Here is a 21494-nt window from a genome sequence, read left to right on the forward strand (position 1 = left end):
GCAATTTCAGATAAATAATGTAATCTATTTTTGGAAATTACGGAAAAGAATTGCTAAAATTTTTAAAAAAAGTTTGAGCGACTATTAAAATGATATTATTGAAAAGAAAATTCTTAAAATTTTGAAATGGTGTAAAATTGAATTTTGTGCCAAAATCTTTACGTAAGTTATCTCGTCAAAATTTCGCTTACTTTTTAATTAATTAAAATTAAATTTCGAAAAATTCGCGTGATGCACTAAGCTCCAAGATACGCACACACACGCGCGCACACACTCACATACACATACTCTTAGTAGTGTTAGCTGTTCAGGTTTTTGATGAGAATTTTTAGAATATTCTTTTAATTTTAATGTTTTATTTTTTAACATAACATAATATTACAATATAATATTAAACATAATTAACATAATTACAACAATATTTAAAACATAATATTACATTTTATCTTTTTCATTATTGATGCTCATTTTTGTTAATTACATAACCAAATTCATTCATTGAAGTTAAATCATTGCGAATTAGACATTTTTTTAATTGAAATTCTATCTTAAGTACTTTGAAGATTTAAATTAGTAAATAATAAAAAAACAGAACTTTTCTTGTAGATGGTGTTATAGAAAACTCAAAAATAACATAAAGAAGCAGTTTATTCAAGTCTATAGAATTACTTTCCAATAAAAGTAATCTACAAGAGTTTATGTTTGATTTCCTGTTTCAGGTTTTAATGAAAATTTGTTGAGAACAGCTGCATCTATAATCATGGATTTACAGATAATAATATGCAATATGATAAACTTTATTAGTAAAAACCGAGGAAATTATTTTATTATGCAATCAAAGATTCATATTTGTCAGTCTAAATCTCTCTACTACTTTTGACATTCTGTCACTTTTCTCTGCGAAGATAAAATTTACATTTAAGGTAAAATCTCTTTTATATTATACAACTTAAAAATAAATATAGGTTCCTCATACGTCAATGTGTCTAATTTTTGAAATAACAGTTTAAAAATAAGTTTTTAATATTTTAGTTTTCACTGTGCTTCTAAAATCAAAAATATACAATGCTTTGAAATTGCTTACCTTTATCTAAACTCAATAAAATGTATTTGCTGCAAAATTTCTATTTCATTTAATAATGTTTTTTAACGAAATAGGAAGAAACATGAACGAATCCTGAAAGAATTGTTTTATAAATATGACGGATAAACATTAATTTTTTCGTATGTACTTTCAGATCTCATTATACGTTTCTAAAATTTATCAGATTGCTTTTCATCTTTAATAAAATAAACAGCATTCGACAAGTTTTTCAGATTTCCAATTTATTCAAAACATTGAAGAATGTAATACTTTTTTTTTCATTCTGAAACGAAATCTAAGGGATTTGATGTGCATTATATTCTATTACGTGTTTCACAAGGAAAATAAATAGTTCAAAGGGGCCTGCCTTTGTTTCTCAAGAGACTTCATTGGATATTTGTGTTATTCATTGCGAAACCCTTTTTCATATTGCTTATTTAAATGCCATTTCTTATAATCTCAAAATGGAATCGAACCTATGCGAAATAGTGTTGAAATATATTCTCATTATATTTGTATTCATTATTTCATAATTATTTGTTAAATTATATTATTGTTAAATTATAAAACCAATGTTAAATTTCATTTCAGTTTCTGAAATATTCAACCAAGAGCTTCATATAGTGGAAAATATCCATTGTTTTCAAGGGGATTTAACATTGTGAAATGTAAACAGCATAATCTTGTCCAATGAAAGAAATGTATTAAAGAAAATATATGAATCGATTTGCAATTTTAGAGGCTGATACGAATCCAAAAAAAAAAAAAAAAAATCATTAAAATCGATACAGCCGTTCTTTAGTTATAAATGGTGTAACTAACACGACTTACGACTTTATTTTACACACACACATCTTAATTTGATTTAAATACTAATTAATGTCCAAAATTTAATCTTAAATTAGACCATGTTAACTTCATTCTATAATATTCTCACATTTTTATTTAATTATTCTAATTCGCGTTTAACAACATTACTGTACAGTGGTTCTCATCGCGCCAGCGAAACGATAAATTTCCTTAACATCTATACATTTTTTCAATAATACCAAAGATTTCCTTGTCTAACTTGACACGTGTTAAAGAATAAAAAAAATTAAAGAATGAAGGGACGAATTTGTTTCTTACACTCTTGTGTCATGATGCAGACTGACGCTTCTCCCTTGTACATAAAATACCCACTGTGTAAAATAAATTGAAGTTAATTCCAAAAGTTCCTTCTTTTTGACATGCATCTGTAAAATTATGTTCACTTAAATTTATCTAATGTATTGAAATTGGCAAAAAGAGACACCTTTTTCCTTCAATTTTGAGAGAAATTGAAAAAAAAAAAAAAGATATGTTACGCATTCTCTGTGGAGAAATTGTAGCGGTATTCATCACTACAGAATTGATTTCAATAATTTAGGCTACATGATATGTCTTCAGGTGTCGTATTCCCTCTCCTTTTCGTGAGGTTTTGTAAAATAATACTTCAACAACTTCATCCTCAACAACTGAAATGATTTCCCTTATTTCGTCGACCAACTTGGTGATTTCGCTTTTTTTAAATATAAAAAATCAATTAAAATACTTTATAACTACTTTTACTTAGAATGCTATAGATATTCAATATATGTTTGATATGGTAAGATGTAGTAAATAAATTTGATTGACATGACTAAGTTGGTTTCATTAAACAGTCGTCGGAAGCGATAATATTAATTACATTAATACATTCATTTGGATGAATTTTAATGTTTCATATATTCTAAAAATAAAAAAGTAGTATTTTGAATTTTGAATGCATAATAATGATAGAGAAGTTTGATTGCTTACAAAATAGCGAAATTAATTGAAGAGGAAACATAAGAAAAATTGGTTCATTTATTGAGTTTAGGAGCTCCACCTATATTTTATTTTGCAATATTTTTCAAGAATGGATATTGAGAGGATCAAAAACCCTTGATATGTCTGTGAGTCATAAGCTTTATTATGAAATTGTAGCAGACCAAACCATATTACATTATTTATGATTGTTAATAATGTGCGACTGCCAAACTGAGCAAAGCTGTTCAGAGAATGAGAAGTTAAACTTTTGAAATTTCTCTCTTAAATGGATGTTTTGTAATAGAAAAACACTAATGATTTAATATGAAATTTACATGACCATTGGTAGTATTAATTTAAAATGAAATAAAGATCTGCGAATTCGGTACAGAGGTTGTGGCTGGAGGAATGTTTCTATGATATCTGCGAATTATTTTAAAAATAAAGGTGGCTGTCGAAGGCAGCCAATTTTCTTCTTTAAAAAAACAGTAAATACGCCAAAAATCAAAAATTTTACTGAATTCTCGATAATAATTGAGTTCAGTTTCAATCCCAGACACCACGTACTTCATTCCTCTGTGAATAGTGTGAGATCCCACGAATCTTTCTCTATGTTTCAACTATTTGGGTAAAACTGTTCTTTCTTTCATCTTCCATACAGACACAATATAAATATTGCTCCCGTTGTGCTGAGTGTGAAGAAGTGTTCGTTATTTACTGAGAGAAAAAGGAAAACCTGATTTGCGGGCCGTTGTCCATCTTACAGGATTAATGCAGTTCCCCTGTTTTTCTCGGCAACTGTTTGAATGGCTCTTTTTTTTCTCCTGCGCGAGTCTCGGTTACGAAGTTATCTTTGGCAGTTATGCTTCTTCTTCGTATTGTTTCCGATGGAAGATATGCCTGAGTGGTTTCGGTAACAATATTAGCCTCATTCGACCCGACCGCAAAGCGAAGGAAGTGTTTTTTGTGACCCATGATTCTTCTCGCCTTGAGTTTTATTGAAACAATAAATAGCCTGAGACAAGAAAAAACGAAATTTCGGCATTAGATTTGCAGCTATTGTCAAAGGTCTGTAAGTAGTCATTATAAAGAATTTGGAATTGTGACAAGACACATTTTCTACTAGCGTTTCCTCGAATTATATCCTAAAATAATAAAACTAAATTTTCGTCTTTGTTAGAATATTTATTAGAAATTAAAAGAACAACATTTTTTCGTCAATATGATGTAAAAATAATTTGAAGGAAGCAATATCGTCAAAAGCATGCTGATACAACAAAAAAAGGCTATTCAACAAAAAATATGAAATATATTAAAAACCATGAAAAAAATCAAGAAAAATTATATTAATTTATATATGTAGGGGGATAAGTGAAGAACACATGATTTTACGGTTATGACATCGCTCTTGTGGCCTTGACAAGCGGCCATGTAAACATTGTTTCATTTTTTCCAATGCCAAAAATAAATGTAACAAGCGAAAATAATATGCTGCATTAAAATTTCTTTTTGTCTTAAGAATTCATGACATTTTCTTGTCACAAGTTAGGATTATCTATAATAATTGCTACTAGCTAAAATCATGCTATAAGAAGCTAATGGGTTCCTTTGTCTTTGATTATACTATAGCTAGAAAATGCTAGAAGAGGGCGGATAATTGATTTCAAAGGAAGTTACTCCCGTGACTGATGTAATGGAAATGAACATCAACACTTTACACATTGAAGTAAGAGAATATTTTCGAATTGTATTAAGAAAGACCAGTTGAATATTTCGATAATGCCACTTACGTGTTGCTCACAGAAAAATTGCACATAGAATGTACTTGTATGCACAGAGTTCCGACCCAATTCAGCATTATCCTTAAGAAATCAACATCATATACATCCCCCTTTCTCCTTACAGCATTGATTTACCATCATAAGATTCTTAAGTTCCCAAATTCATTTTCATTAACTACATTTTATCAGAACAAAAAGGTTTCGTCTTGAATAATACCTGGACAACAAACATGGAGCAATCCGAATCCAACGTTTTCTCCTCTCTTTTCTTTGCTTTCTAACCATTATGTTTTCAAATTGGTGCATTAAATTAGCGAAATAATCGTTCTTAACTTTGCAATAGTAATTGGATAATATACAATGGATTTAAAATTAAATTGGAGCGAATTATTTGATATTGAACACATAAAATTGAACTATCTCCATCGAATTTTAAGATCAGAACTTTTATTTTACATAAAATGACTTCCAAACAATTGAAAGGTAATAGTTGTAATTCTGATTCTACTTAGTTTAGCTCAAGCCAGCAGTTAAGGACCCATTATAAAAGTAATATTAGCATTACGACTTTGGAGCACATGTCAGCATATGAGATAAATGGCCGATTATCCCTAATGTATGAAGGGAGATGATTATTTTCCATATAAGTTTTTAGGGAAAATTCAAAATACCGCTATGTTCATAGCGAATAATTCGTTGCTAAAGTGAACATTATCAGTAAGATTTATATAGAAAAATCATCATGGTAAAAAAAAAAAAAAAAAAAGACAATCTATTTGAAATCTGATACTGAATATTACCATATTGATGAGAATTACTAAAACAAACGAAGCGTTTAGTGATAAGGCAGAAAACTTCATCTATTAACATATTTTAGAAATGAGATTAATTTTTAATTAAGGTAGTAAGAACATGTAGTTAATTTAAGATCTCACAGCAGGAACATATTTTGGAAAAAATTTCACGGTATGCGATGAAGAATGAATACAAAAATACCCTTAAATCATTTGAAGTGAATTGGTTTCGTTTTTTAAATAAATAATGATGCAACATCAATTTTTAAATAGTGTAATATTAAGATTCAAATTTGCATTCTTAATATTGGGAAAACAAGTAATTTTGGGCCAAGAGAATGCTTTTATTTCATACGTAAAATTGTAAGAATGAAATCATTCATTATTTTTATTAATTTGGAATTTCGCTCAGGATGGTATGATTAAACTCGTGTCTTTGACTACACGAATAGCTGAAAGCAAGCAGAAACCTTGCTTCATTTTAAGAACAATTAGTATTAGATAGAAATGTCTGAAAATTTAATTTTAGTTCATTTGAAAGCTAATCTTAAGCGTTTTCTTCCTTTAAATTTTATATTTCTTCTACTATAATAAAAATAACTTTTATAGATATTCCTATAGGAAGACTATTTAGTGGAATGGTTACACTGGACAAGACTTCGAAAAAATTATATATATATATATATATATAAATGAAAAGCTACGACATTGTGGGTATAAATGAAGACTTTATTCAAAGTATACACAACGATACCATTGATTAAGAGCCAAAGGATTCCTTGTTCCCAGTATTCCTGCGGCCGTGACGAGACCCAGTCCTTCACAGCATCCTTGAGTTCGCCGTCCGAGTTGAAGTACTTCCTTTCAGATGTTTTTTTAGAACCATTAACTCTGATGTGTATTATGAGACACTCCGTAGACTACGTAGGTCCATCAAGAACAAAAGACCTGGGCTACTCACGAAGGGTGTGGTTCATCTCCATGATAACGCGCATCCAAACATCTTCAGGGTCACACACGCGGAACTGGCCAAGTTCAAGTGGGAACAGCTCGATCATCCGCCCTACAACCCGGACATGTCACCCTGCGATTTTCATGTGTTTGGTCCCCTGAAAAAGCATCTGAAAGGGTAGCGTTTCAAATCGGACGGCGAACTGAAGGACACTGTGAAAGGCTGAGTCTCATTACGGTCACAGGAATTCTGGGAACAAGGAATCCTTCGGCTCTTTAATCAATCGGATTGTTGTGCTGAGGCCTATGATGTATACTTTGAATATAAATCTTCATTTATACCCACAGTGTCGATTCGTACCTTTTTATTTGAACACCCTTGTATATATATATATATATATGTATATATATATATATATATATATATATATATATATATATATATATATATATGTTTGTGTGTGTGTGTGTTATCTTCTGAACAGGATAAGTAATTTTGTTTGGATTTTAACTATCTTAGAATATGTTGTTAGAAACTTAAAAATCTGGGACGAGTTCGTAAATCTCCCATCTAGCTGAAAGAAGATGGAAATGGTGAAGGATTGACATTTTTACTTCGCAATAACTTTCTTAATATTGAAGATAGAAAAATAAATTCAATTAGCCAAATTTGCGAAACATTAAGACATACAACTTTTGTATTTAAAGTTTTTAGATAACTGCAATATCTTAGAAGTTAGGGGCTGAAAAGTTATTTTAATGCCTTTATTCTGACTGTTTCTAAAATCCCCAATTTATGTTGCCAGATCGTAACTCAGATGTAAAGAAATCTATCTTTGCTTCCCAGTTTGCCGAGAATTATTATTAATATTATTATTTTGCTTCGGAAAGGCCCAAGAATAACTTAAAAAGCTAAACTTCGCAAAACATGCCTTCAAGAAAAGTAATAAAAGAAAGAAAAAAATAAAGAAAGAAAAAATCATAAATCTCTTACTGAAGTGTCCAATCTTGGAGACCACACGTTCAAGTACAAGCAGTCTTCCGTGCCACGTAATTTCCGAGTTTCCGGATCCATATGGAAACACGGTTTGGCGTACTTGTGGGCTCTCCTGCGTTCTTTCCGTCCACACCACTCGCCGTCTGACCACCAAGAAATTGGTTTCTTCCATCTCAGATGGCCTACTGGAGCTTTGGCATATGGGACTCCCTAGGAAAAGAAATAGAAATGTGCCTTAGAAATTACTGGAAATATCTTTGATATTCCTGCAAGTTATTTGATTAAAAAAAAAGAACTGGCCAATAACTTAGAAATAACGCTAAATGAAACAGGATTCGATCGTATAATCTGAAATATCGCACTATAAAATGATTTAGGTTTGATATTTTATTTTTAATTCATTAAAACTCTTTAAAAGTATATATATATATATATATAGGTGATAATATGCACACAAAACATGAATTTGTTAGCATTGCACTGCGTGTATTTCCAGTAACTAAAACAATAAAAAGTATGGGTATAAAATATATATAAGAATAATTTTTAAAAAATTAAAGGAATTTAAAGAAAAAAATAGTAAAGAAATAAAATTTGTGTAAGGCTCATTTTTTGAATATTTAAGTGATTTAAAGATTCTTTTTCTTAAAAATATATTTAGAATTTAACGAGAAAAAATTTTAAATTTTGATTGAATTTCAATTATTTTTATTTCTAAAATTTTGAAAACCCATTTTTCATGAATTTCTGTTACCCAAGAAGTAACTACTTGCTAAATTCGGTAAATCTAACTTCAGCGGTTGGTCCTATTGACAATTTTTAACGATTTTTTTTTATCCCGCATGTTGGATGACTTCATTTCTTGGTAGTCCAAATCCAAAAATTCTTCCTGTGATGCAAAGCCTAAAAATCCCTATGAAGGACAAAAACGCTTTACTCTATATGGTAGCAAAAAAATTAACAGAAGCAAGTGCAAACAAAGAGGAAAAATCAGCCTATACAGTAAATGAGCAGTCACTTGGTAAATAAACAATTTTTCACTGCACAAAACGCTCAGAAAGAGCTTGCTCAATGACTCGTTTGACTTCAATTCAACTGATTCACTCTCAGCTTTGCATAGTTTCTGCAGCATGATAAGACGTCTCTTATCATGTTGCAGAAAAAAATCTTGTTGTTTCGCTCCTAATAGATATATCGTTGTAATTCCAGCAGTTTAAGGATTTTTAGTTCTTGCAGTTAGAACCGCCAAGTTACGAAATGGATGCCAAGCTTGCCTTTGTGTCCGGGGCTTATGACCCAGCATCCATTTAGCGTTCTTTGGAAGTATCTGTAAAAGTCTCATCCTTACCGAAACAGAGATTGCACAGGAAGTATTAAATTCTTGACAAAGCAAGTTAACTATAAACACTATAATATACAGCTGTCCTATATTTTAAAAAAATGACAATTGCACACACACATACACACATTGTATCAAATCTGTCAGTGAAAAGGCTGTCTGTGCATGCATATGTAGATACGATACGTAAAAACGTAATTTTCTAGATAACATTGATCTCATGCAAAGTTACAGTTAATAATTTAAACACTTTAATTACAGTTAGGAAATTACTGTGGAGGAAATAATAAAAGTAAACAAAGATGCGATTTAAATTTCTAGATTATATCTGAATGTTGTTCGGGGAATTTAAAAAGTGAATATGAGCTTCCTTATTGAAGAAGTAATAAGTGGCAGTAGTTCCGAATGGAAAATATAAACCTAATTCTCTAAATCTAAAAAGATTTATTCGTGATTAGAAAATCGGAAATTGTTAATAGGCGAATAAGGCGAGGTGCCTACTAAGGTGGTTTGTTATTATAGTTACATTTTTAAAAATAAAACCGACAATTTATCTAGCTACGTGGATTTCGATCTTATTCTAATTCTGCACATTCGTTTACAATTCAAGAAAATATATATGTCGTTAAATTATTTTGGATTGAAAAGTAAATGAAAAGTAAACGATAATTATTTTTAAAAAGGAAAGAAGATGGTGGAAAAAAGAAAAAAATAGAAAGGTGGGGGAGCATTTAGAATGTAGCACATTTTCGTGAGCAATCTTGCTTCAACTATTGAATAACATGCACCATAAAGTACGTTGCATATCTTCAGATATTATATCTAATCATTTAAAGCAAATTACAATTTTTTGCTGTTTCCGTCTTGAATGAAACGATTAGTTCATAAGAAAGTAAATGAATTATTTTCCATTCAGTAAAACCCTAAACAATTATTCTATAAATTTATTTGTTCTAGTTTTTGGCCTTTAAAAAAATAGGATTCACTTTTTAATTTCTTGTTTCAAAATGTTGCGTGTTTAAAACAAACAAATCTCCCTTATCAGAGTTACATAGTTTTTTTCAAGCTTCTGTATTTAAAGGATTCAGCATATTTTGTTAATATTCATATATTTGCAATTTGAACAAGCATTAGTAAATTTTTATAAAGTAAAAGTAATAAAAGAATTTTCTTGCCTGAGAACCATATTTCTCCGAGCAACAATATTTTATGAATAATGCATCTATACTAAGTAAATTTCATTTTGTTCTTTCTCTGAAAAGCTTAAAAAAAATGAATTTTTTTTTAAAGATTAACGAGAACATGAATACAGAATGCTGCATTTTATAAGGAAATATTTTAAATTGAACAATTTTTCTTATATGCCATTTGAAAGGCGCAATTTAAAATAGACTCTTTTAGAAAAATATTTGCTGCAATAAATAATTTTTCATTGCTCCCAATTTTTTTTCAAAAAAATTATTTCAAAAGAGAAAAGTTAATTTCTGGAGGAGCAGTTGCTGTACATTATTACATTTTGATTTATTGTTGTTTTGTTAATTATATATTTTGTTATAATCTATTCTTTGTATTTTTACAAATTAAAGCTGATGTTTTGAACTGTGCAATTCTAAACTGCCGAATACAAGTTAACATTTTGCAGCTTGCCGGATGAAAGATAAAAAAGAATTTTAATGCTAACACTTAGATATACTCCATTTTGCATTTGCATGTCGTAGAATGTTGTAGCAGAATATATAAAAACAAATCATTAAAGAGTTCACACTGAATGTAGATTAATGCTTTGTAAAAAATAATGTTTAAAAATTAATATCATATTTTTGATTCATTTAAAATTTAGAGTTATTTCGATGGCATTTTTGAAAGGTTTCATTTAATAAATTTATCACTCGCACTGGGGGGGGGGGTACTTCGAAATTGAAAACGAGAAGTTCCGGTATGGCAGTTGGTTCTCACCACTCTGGTAGGTGCAGAAAAAAAGTGGGAGTCGGTTCTTCACGTCGATGACTGAATGACTTTCCAAGGGAAGGGTTCTACGGTGGCCGGTGATGGTCCTTAGGACTGAACCCTAGTTTCTGCCAGTTTTGCTGTTGCGGTGGTCCGATCTTTCAGATTTTTTCGTGTATCTTTGGGCTGGTCGGAGTAGCCGGTTTAAGGTTAATATACTTCTCAAAAATCATCATGTGAAAATTGAAATTTATTTTAGCTGGAGGTAGTTAAATAAAACTGGCGCATTCTTTTTAGTCTTTATAGTTTAATAAATAAGGCCTCTGAAAGAATTTTTAACTGTTCTATTTTAAAATATGAAATGATTTCATTATCATATTAAAATTTAAACTTTTAAGTTTCTATGACAAAAATAAAAAAGGACGGAGAACTTGAGATGAAATATTATTAAATCCCGATTCTCAATCAAAAGACTGTTTTAATTCATAAAATATTGTCACGAATATGTAAAGAACCATGCCGTTAGTTTAAATAAACAATTAGATTTATTAGAACTAAGCAACTCACAACAGCACGAGTCTGAAAACTTACCCATCGTTGATGTGGCTTAGATTTTATACTTATATAGAATGTTCGACAGTAACCCAACTTGAATACTTAAGAAAGATCTGTACAAACAATAGAGGATATTTTAAATAAAAGAATTCCAGTCTTTGGATAAAACATGACTGGAATTCGAACCATGGAACCACCGATGAGAAATGAGGTGCTCTGTCGATTATACTCCGTCAATTGCTAGTTATTCTGATTTGTGCAGCAATATATTCATGAACGAAATAATGCAGTTCCTTTGAAAAATTAAATGGATGCACTTATACTATATGGAACTATATCAGAATTTTGAGATAATCACTGAAACATACACATCTCACTAAGATATACACCCAATTATTAGGACATATAATATACTTGAATGATTGATCAACCACAAATAGCAATAAGGTCAAGTGAATTTTATGGGTTGAATTTTTATAAGGAAATATATATTGTTATCGGAGACGGAGACATTAATAATCCAAAATCACAATCATTGTACTACTCCTCAGTTAAACGAGGACCTGCTCACCTATATGACAATTTTTTTTTCAGTTTGCTGCTTTCTTTACGTGGTGGCCCCCTTTGGATATATAAGCAGTTTTTGCAGAGATGAAATGAGCAAAAGTAGATCAACCAAAACTTTCTCGAATACTATATAACTATCTAATAAAAGTGTTGACCTCCTTCTCCTGTATAAAGTTTTGGCCTTTGGGTTAGAACATGGACCTCACTAATACGCAGATTTTTATTTGCAGAGTCACACAAAAGAAAGTTGCGTGTTTCGTAGTACAATATAAAAAAGATAAATATTTTTTTAGACGCTTTCTTTTTGACTGATCGATATCAAAATTTAGCTCAGAACTGCAATTGTAGTTGACAGTATCACAGTCGTTTCATTTTAATCTGTTCATTTTTCAATTATCATATTTACACTCGTGCGAAACTATGGTTAGACAATTCGTCAGCCTTTTGATGGATTTAATTCAAAATTTGACATGGATCTAAGTGTTTTATCATAATAGTGTTCACCTATATTAGGCAGTTAAAAGACAGATTTCTTGAATGAGAATTTCATTCCAAATCTGATAGAAAACTGCAGAGTTAGATAGAGACCAGATAGCAAGTTTCATCCAACCAGCTCAACATGTTCTCTACTGACTAAAAAAATTATCATATTTACAAACAGGCAACATACAGATTTAGTTAAAAATTTATTTTTCGGACTCATGAATATGTGAAGCGAGTAGATTCGTCAAAATCTGGAGTTCAATGTTTTTTACCATTGCAATATTTTTTCTCTGTACATTTGGTATACAAGAAAATAAAGTAAAAATAATTTTTCTTTCAAAGTAATCTACAGCACGGTATAATGAGGTTAAGTTTCACATAGACTTCTATACTCATTTAGGTATAGGTTCAAAAAATAAAAGAAGCCTCTAAATGTTTTTTAACACAAGAACGAAAGTTAACATTCGAAAGGAATGAGTCTTTTTAAAATTTTAAAAGTTCAAAAGTTTCATCATATATTGAAATTATCTGCACTTATTTGCATTTTTCCAAAATCATTTCTGCTTTCGCGCAACAGTAAAAATATTATCAAAATTCACACTTGATTGCGAAGCATTATCATTCTCTGTGCATTGGTTTCAATTATATAGATAATGTAAGATTGAAAATTTAAATTTGGTTCTTTCAATCTTACAATAAATTCTAGGTTTTTATTTCGACCTTGAGAAATAGCAAAATTGCTTGCCAAAAGTTTTTTTTCTCATAGAAATAGTAAATATTTTAAATTTCAAAATAATGCTTTCATGCAATCAAGGCTGAGAATAATTAAAAAAAATAATCATATCGATATAGTTTAAGAGGAATCCCTTGAACATTTCATTCGACAGAAGGCAAAGATTTTACTGATTTGACATTTGAAACGGATAATGATCAGATATTTTATATTGAATAGTGGGCAATGGAAATGTACCACTTACATTCTTATAAATGCGGCATCATAAATTTCAGAAAGACTCCCCATACTGTTGAAAGAGAAAGAAATTTTGACGCATAAATGCATCCTCATTTATGCTTTTCATCATAATTTAGATGACTGCTGCAACCTCATGTTTAAATTTTGACAAAATTTATGATTTTATTGCACTTTTGTGTTTGCACCTGACAATATTGCTTTCAATTTCTGTATTATATAAGAAGTTTTAAAAAGAAATGCAGAAATTTCTGCTAATTACAATATACAAACAAGATACTTTCATTTTGGCTGTGGAAGAGGAAAACTAATATTTAACCTTAGTAAAGAGCAGAGACATTTAAAATAATTGCGCCGGTTACAAATGACTATATATTTTTTTTAAATCCACAACGATAAAAAGAAAAAAAGTAAATATAAAGGGATGCTGAAAACATTTCTCACATATTATTGCGCACATTTGTGACATTATTCGAACCATTTGTTTCTAAAACCGCGCTACGCGATATTATCGACACCTTTAAACGTTTGTAGAATCATGCAGCAAGATTTACTACTGAGAGCTCCCATTTTCAGTTGTGGTATAATCACGATGGAAGATGTTCCAGCAGTTTTACAACAGAGTTAATGATAATCTCAAGCAATGATAATAGACCATTCTATTATCATTGTGTGGGCGTCCGGCAACAAGATATGAGTCATTTCGCCGGAATGAATCAAACATTGTATAAGAATATTTTACATCTTTCTTTTTTTTAAGCTAAAAAATTGAAATAATAAAGATTTAACAAATATTAAGTTAACAGATATTACTAGTGCGGCACAACAGCTGTAATCTCTTCCACCATCAAGCGGTGAAACGTTTGCATCAAATATTCATCACACAGTATAACACTACAGCATATTTGCCTCTTCAACTGATGAATCACCTGTGATTCAAATGTTGAATCTAATATTTACTACAATGTGTGAATATATATATATATATATATATGTGTGTGTGTGTGTGTGTGTGTGTGTGTGTGTGTGTGTGTGTGTGTGTTTGCTTTTGAACTGTTGAATCACTTAATTCAATCATTGATGGCAAGAATTGACACATTTTTCAAGACCAGTTTAAGCATACTTTCAATTCGTTCCCTGTTGCAGGCAATGATAGAGTACATGACATATCTGAATGAGTTGAAGACACAAAATGTGAGATTTAGATAACCAGTTAGTAGAGCCCACATGCGGTAATTGACTATTCATCAATGGCTTCGAATGTGCTTCACAATGTTTAAAAAAATGTGTATGTTGCTCGTGTAACCAAGGAAAGTCACATAGAATACTTATATATGTAAACAAGACTTTAAATTATTTTATTCAAGTGTTGTTTCTCGAAAGTAAGAATAACGAGTGAAGTTGCAAAAGAATAATCCTAAAGTGTAAACTTGTTATGGCGCAGCAATGCTAAAAATATATTTCTCAGAATATATCCCTAAAACAATAGCTGTCTTTGAAGGAAAAATTTCAAAAGTAAATAAAAGAGTTATAGATTGTATAAGTTTTATGAATTATTTATTATTTTTTTCTGAATAGAAAAATTCGGGAATTTGGAAATATTTAAATTAAAATCTAAGAAGATAAAAAGAAATTGGTTTTGTTCCAAAATAAACTTTGATAAAATTTATCTGTGATTCTAATTAATTAATAGCTTTTAAACTTAAGAACAAAATTTATAATACAATGGAATTCTACCAATCATTCAGAAAAATTTAAATCATAAATGAGAATACAAAAAATCAGCTTTAGGTATAATTCGTTTTTGAATCTACTTAAATATTCAGCAACATTTAATTTTGAATTTAATGACAAATATTCATAGTAGAATGGATCTCTATCAATTAATTATTACAATTTAATTCACGAATTGGAATTTTAAAAATATAGCTATAGATAATTGCTTCAAAAATAATTGCTATATCTCATCTTTTTTTGCACTAAAACACGGAAAGAAATAAAAGTTTTAAAATTGAAAATATTAAAATATTCCTTATTAAGTGACGCTTCTTTAAAGGATATCAATTTTTACACGACATAAATAATATTAATAATTAAAGAATGATAAAAAAAAAAGATAGTTCTTATCAATAAGACAGAAACATAATTAAATTTTAGTCTTTTAGTTTCTTGAAATAAAGCAAAATAAAGCAAATTAAAAATGAAATCTACGATAGCAAATTTCAAGTTATCATGTTAGTACATTATTATTATTTTTTAAGTCATTATTTCTCTCAATTAATTTAAGTCATAACCAGTTTAAACCGGTTTGAAATAATCACGAGACTTTTCTATCGGTCTCTATCCCTCCCTCCTTCTCTCTCTCTCTCTTTCTATATATGTATAATTATAATTTTTTTAAGCTTTAAATTTTTCTAGCTATCAAACAAAGTTTTGAAGCTCGACTGATTTTGAAATGAAAAAAAAAAAAAAAAAAAAAAAAAAAAAAGAAAAGAAAAGAAAAAAGAAAACCCCATTGTTTTTTTAAATATCGACGCATGCGTAATCTGATGGTCTCGTTATTGTTTCAAACCGATTTAAACTGGTTATAGACTTAAATCAATTAGACAATTCGCTAGAATTCATAATGAATAATTTGGAAATCAAGTTGTAACTTTATTTGGCGATAAATCGCTAAATGGACAACCTTCTGCGTTTTTTCTAATAACCCAAAAAACGAAAAATTGACGCCTCAAAAGCGATAAATCACCAATTTGTTATCACATTTCTATCAAATATCACATTTTCTATTTATTTCATTTCATACAATCACGTGCTGAAAAATATATTTTTCTAGATTTAATTTGTGGTAGTAGTGGCAACAAGTTAATAGAAGCTAATTTTTTGCCATGATCGTGCAGATTAAATTTTATTGTTATTTTGTGCGAAATTAATTGTTAAAAAATATAATTTAATTATATTTTTAAAAGTTCATTACAAATAGAAATTTAATTTTTAGATCAAAACATTAGTATAATTATAATGATTAGTTTTTGAACTTCAATATCATGTAAAAATCAATTTTGTGCTGTAATATTTTCGCTAGTAAATAAATTGCCAATTTGTTGCCTACGCATTTTGAGACTTCAACAATTTGTTGCCTACGCATTTTAAGGCTTTAAAAACCTCAAGCCAAACAGCATCATGTTCTCATATGATAAAAAGGATTTGATTTTAAGAAAAGGATAATGAACACTTCAATATAATAAAGATATTAATTTATCTATTAGAAATTATTAATTTATCTACAAAAGATAAAATAATAAGAAGAGAAATTAATAATTTTATTATCTGCGATTTATTTTTGTTAAAAATTAGTATAGTGTTATATGTTGGAAAAATATCTTTCTGGACACTGGCAAGAAGTTTTTAGACACTGAGACGAAGGAGTCAATTTTTATTGCTTACTTGACTCTAAAATTATTCGATTCCACAAATGTGTTTTTCTTCAAAAATAATAGCTTTTGTTCAAGAGAAAATAATTTCTTAAAACCGATTTATAGTAAAAGTTAGATCTTTGAATTTTGAAAGTAAAAATAGTTTTAAGCCATCTTTTAAAAGATAAATCAAATTTGTTTTTTGAATTTATTATAAATGTTTTATTTTATGAATATTTTATTTTGAATAAATATATAATGCTTCTCTATGAGAATTCTGATTATATCAATGACTGTCAATAAATCATAAACTCATGAAAAAAAGTAGTTTCTTTTGCTTAAAATTCGATAAAAATATGAAAATTTATCAAGATTTCTTTTTAATTAATTTCACAAATTTCTGGTAATCAATGGTACTTCAAATGTATACAGTATATTTGACAAATATTAACAGTATTATGATTTTTTTAATAATGTAAGTTTCATTACAATATTACAATGATGAACATTCATTTTGCATTCATTTTTAACGTCATGGCTTTTATACATTGAGTAGAATCAGAAAAAGCTTCACGTTTTCTACATTAATAAATGACGGAGAAAAGTTTTAAATATTCTGATTTGTTTTATCACATATTTATTAATGTTCCTGTTTTGCATGATAAGTTTATTCGTAAATTGTTTGCAAATTATTTGTTTGAAGTTCTTCTACAAACAAATAATATGTTCTTTGTTCCTGGGTTAAAATTTTTTTTCTAATAACAGAAAACAAAATATATTTTTTTTATCATGTGAGAATATGATGTTGTTTTGTTTAGGGAGTTTGAAGCTCGAAATCACGTAGGTATATAAGTATTGAAGCTCGAAATCGCGTAGGCAATGAATAAAGTATAAATGGCAATGAATAAAGTAATTTTCATCGTCATCTTTTAATAGCATGTATTTTTTTACCTGCTTTTACCAGTATTGCATTATTATTATGTATGCTTCTTTGAAAGCAGATGCGTTTTTAAAAGGTTGAAGTAGAACTATGACATTTTAGCTATTATTTCATCTCAAAATCGGTCGAGCTCCAAAACTTTGTTTGCCAGCTAGAAAATTTTATATATATATATATATATATATATATATATATATATATATATATATATATATATCATGTGATGCGTACCTTTCCAAAACGGCTCAACCAATTTTCATGAAATTTTTTATGTGTATTTGGTAGGTATGAGAATAGGTCGTAAAGTATATTTCATAACGCTAGGTAATCAGGGTGTTCCCATCCACGTTCACCGTACGATGAGATCAACGTTTGTTGAAATCATCGCCACTGTGGAGTAATGTTGAAAAAGTCCAGCTAAAAATAAACACGCGCGACAAAATGCTGCAAGATCCATCTACTGACACTTTTTCGAACCAATTGTTAGATATCGGTGATGGAAAAGTTGCTGTCTATGAAAATACTGGATGCATAAAATTGCCTACTCATTTCTGCATTATCGTTGATTCGCAAAATGCTCTCAATGATCGCATATTTCCCGATGTATGCACATAATACATAAATCATGCGTGGCTGGCAGAAAGAGCCATTTTGGCAGCAAAAAATGTGGACGTCGACGATTTAAACTTCAAGATACAGCAGTCGTTGCCAGGCGACTTGGTATCATACAAATTGATCGATGCAGTATTTTGCACCTATATACTTAGGAATGTGAACAATGGAGCAATTGTTTTGAAATTTTAATTACTAAAATATAAAACCAAAATGTAACAATGTTCCACCATAATTTTTGTAAATATTTTAGTACAAAAATTATTTTCATCAATCATTTTTCAAATGATCATCTTAAAATCGTAAAAATTGCATTCCAAATGATGTCAATTTAATAAACAACAATCAGTTTTGAAAATTTTTGAAATTTGGCAGTTTAAAAAATTATTTGTTGATTAATTGACTACGATTGATCACATTGCTGCCTTGAAATTCAAACGGTTTTCATTATTTCATAAAATATTTAATCGCGGAATTTTTTTTCTATTGTTGAAAGCTAAAGAAAAAGTAATCTAATGTTTGTGCATTTTAAATGATGATTAAAAGAGTAAATTTACAATATCATGAAAGTTAGAGAATAGAAGAGTCACTCATTTATTTTTTTATAGTTCTATGATGTATGGGATTGGTCTCCATGAAATAGGCTTGTGTACATAACGGACAGATATAAATCAATTAAAACAACAGGGATTGAACGTTTGGCAATTCTACGGAATCACAGACAAGAAGTTAGGTCTAAATGACTGAAATAAAATTAAGAATAATCAATATTCCTAGCGAACCAACGGGTTGCAAAATGCGTTTAATTAGCAACATGGTTCGGAGAAATTTTTATGATCTTTAAATATAACAAGGCAACTTATAGATATTCACGTAAAGATAATACATAAAACATCAAACAGAGATACTGTTTTAAATTATTTCCCAAAAGCATTTAGTCTCTTACAAGGCAAGTATGTTTTTAATGCTACAATATTATATTAAAACACACGATCGATCGAGTGTCTGTGAGTGTTTCGAGGTGTGAACTAGAGAGATTCATTCAATCTTTAATGGAAATGGTTCATGATGTAGGAAGTATCTACTTGGAAATCTTTCACGACACAAATGCTCCTCTGCTGTCCCATCTCCATTAACTGCTCCATACACTTAATGCATGTCTACAATCTCAGAATTGCTGTACAAATAACTAACTCCATGCTATATTCACTATGTCTTTAAATGAAATGATAAGATCTCTTCTTACCAAATTCTCATTAGACCAAATAACGACCAATTAAAATTTTTCTTATATCATGATATTTCCTGCTTGAAATTGATTTTTGATGCGTAAAAGCTGTCTTTGAACTTTGTGGAGACCTTTTGAACCATTTAGTATACGGGGTGTTGCAAAAAGAGGCAACAAGCCTTTATTTATCTAAATATTTACTTTCAATTTCAGAATTTCACTAAATAAAATGGGAAATTATACGACAACATTTTGATTTCCAAGGGAATCGACAATAAAATATTAAGCAATTATATTTTTTACATGGTTTTTTTAATGTAAAAGTATCAAATCAAGTTTCTTGTTTAATCAAAAGTATCAAATCAAATTTCTTGTTTAATCAAAAGTATCAAATCAAATTTCTTGTTTAATCAAAAGTATAGAATCAAATTTCTTGTTTAATCAAAAGTTTCGAATCTAATTTCTTGTTTAATCAAAAGTATCGAATCAAATGTATTGTTTAATCAAAAGTATAAAAGAAATTAGATATTAAATCTTAACATATAAACAATTCAATAAAATTTGCTGCCCCTATTCGCAATATTCAACTACATTGCTCGTTAAGTCCATCATTTGATTCGATTTGCGCGGAATGCATTTGTTGTTGTTGTTCTTCCTGATCCCAGGTGTTATTTCTGCACTATATCCATGAGACCAAACATCTTTAAAAAGTCTAAAAATAAAAAAGAACCCCTTAAAATCTCAAAAACAGTAACATTTACACATTTAAGAATTTGGTTGGGGAAGGCTTGATACCAAGGACATTCAGCAAAGATCCTCCGACCGTGTTGGAAGGTGAGGGATTTCGTGTGTCTGTGCTTTTGCTGTTTTCTAGAGATATCCAGACAGTGACACCAACCAGGACTCTTCTCAAAGTACCAAGGGTGAGCTGGTGGGACCCTCCAAAGTGCACTCGACTGCATCTTTTTGATAGAGGAGATTTCAAAATAGGTTAGTGTTGGGTCATCATGAAATATGCCAGCGGGGGCTGTGTTAGCTAAGTTATCGGCTATCTCATTACCATTTAAACCAACATATGAGGAGACCCACTGAAAGTGACTGCATTTACTAAAGATTAGTTTAATTCTTGCAATGATACGAAAAACGAACCAATTTATTAAAAATTTTCTAAACATTAAAATTACAAATTCATTTTTATTTTATAATTTTAATTTTTAGATATATTTCATTTTTATCCAATTTGGAAATTTTTTTAACTATATTTTTAATTATTATTTTAAAAACAAGATAATATATTTTGTGGTACTTCTTTGCTTTTACAGTCTCGGTTCACTCGGCAGTAATCAGGTTATGTCAAGATCATCCAACTCCATTATACAGAAGATGTCATGGTTTCGCCCAGATGGTTGGCGATGGTTTACAGTTTTTGGTAATTTATCGCATAATCTCTTTTGTTTATTCGAAGCGGATTTATTTATGTTTGAACATCCGTATATTTAAAAAAGAATAATGCTTGCTTAAAACTTATAAATTGCCCTTTATTTAGTTTCTTTAGAAGCGAAGGGTAACTCAATTCTATACCTGTATTAAAATTGAGTTATATCCTCTTAAATTATTTTTTCCTCAAGCTCATTTTCTTTCGTAATGCGCTTTACTCAGTAGCTTATTTCACAATTCTTACGATTTTTTTATATTATTTTTCAAGAATAAACGATAATTTTGTAATAAAAAAACCTTCTTAATTTTGAGTTTCGAAACAAAATACAAAATCTTTTCAAAATATCATTCGTTTCAACGTATTATAAAATATAAGATATAATGGATTTCTTTGGAGTTGACAGTCTTTAAAAGCCTTTCTAACTGTAGTAGATGAAACAGTATTTTTATTCCATTCTTATGGGGATTCATCTTAAAACCCTTTTCTTTTGTTATCTTCAATTTTAAAATAAATAAACGAGAACTAGAAGAATGCTTTATTAAAAGAAATATGGATGGTATTTACTTTGAAAGTGTTCGTTCTC

General features: G+C 29.4%; 1 protein-coding gene across 1 annotated transcript in view; it reads right to left on the reverse strand.

The window, feature by feature from the left end:
* Positions 1-21494, reverse strand: part of LOC129958958 (carboxylesterase-like) — a 502035-nt gene that overhangs the window by 217462 nt on the left and 263079 nt on the right. Inside the window, exon 5 of the mRNA XM_056071717.1 lies at positions 7414-7626. Within this exon, the coding sequence (XP_055927692.1) occupies positions 7414-7626 (213 nt within the window). The remainder of the gene's footprint in view (positions 1-7413; positions 7627-21494) is intronic.

This window comes from Argiope bruennichi, chromosome 2, assembly GCF_947563725.1.
Source record: "Argiope bruennichi chromosome 2, qqArgBrue1.1, whole genome shotgun sequence".
NCBI lineage: Eukaryota > Metazoa > Arthropoda > Arachnida > Araneae > Araneidae > Argiope > Argiope bruennichi.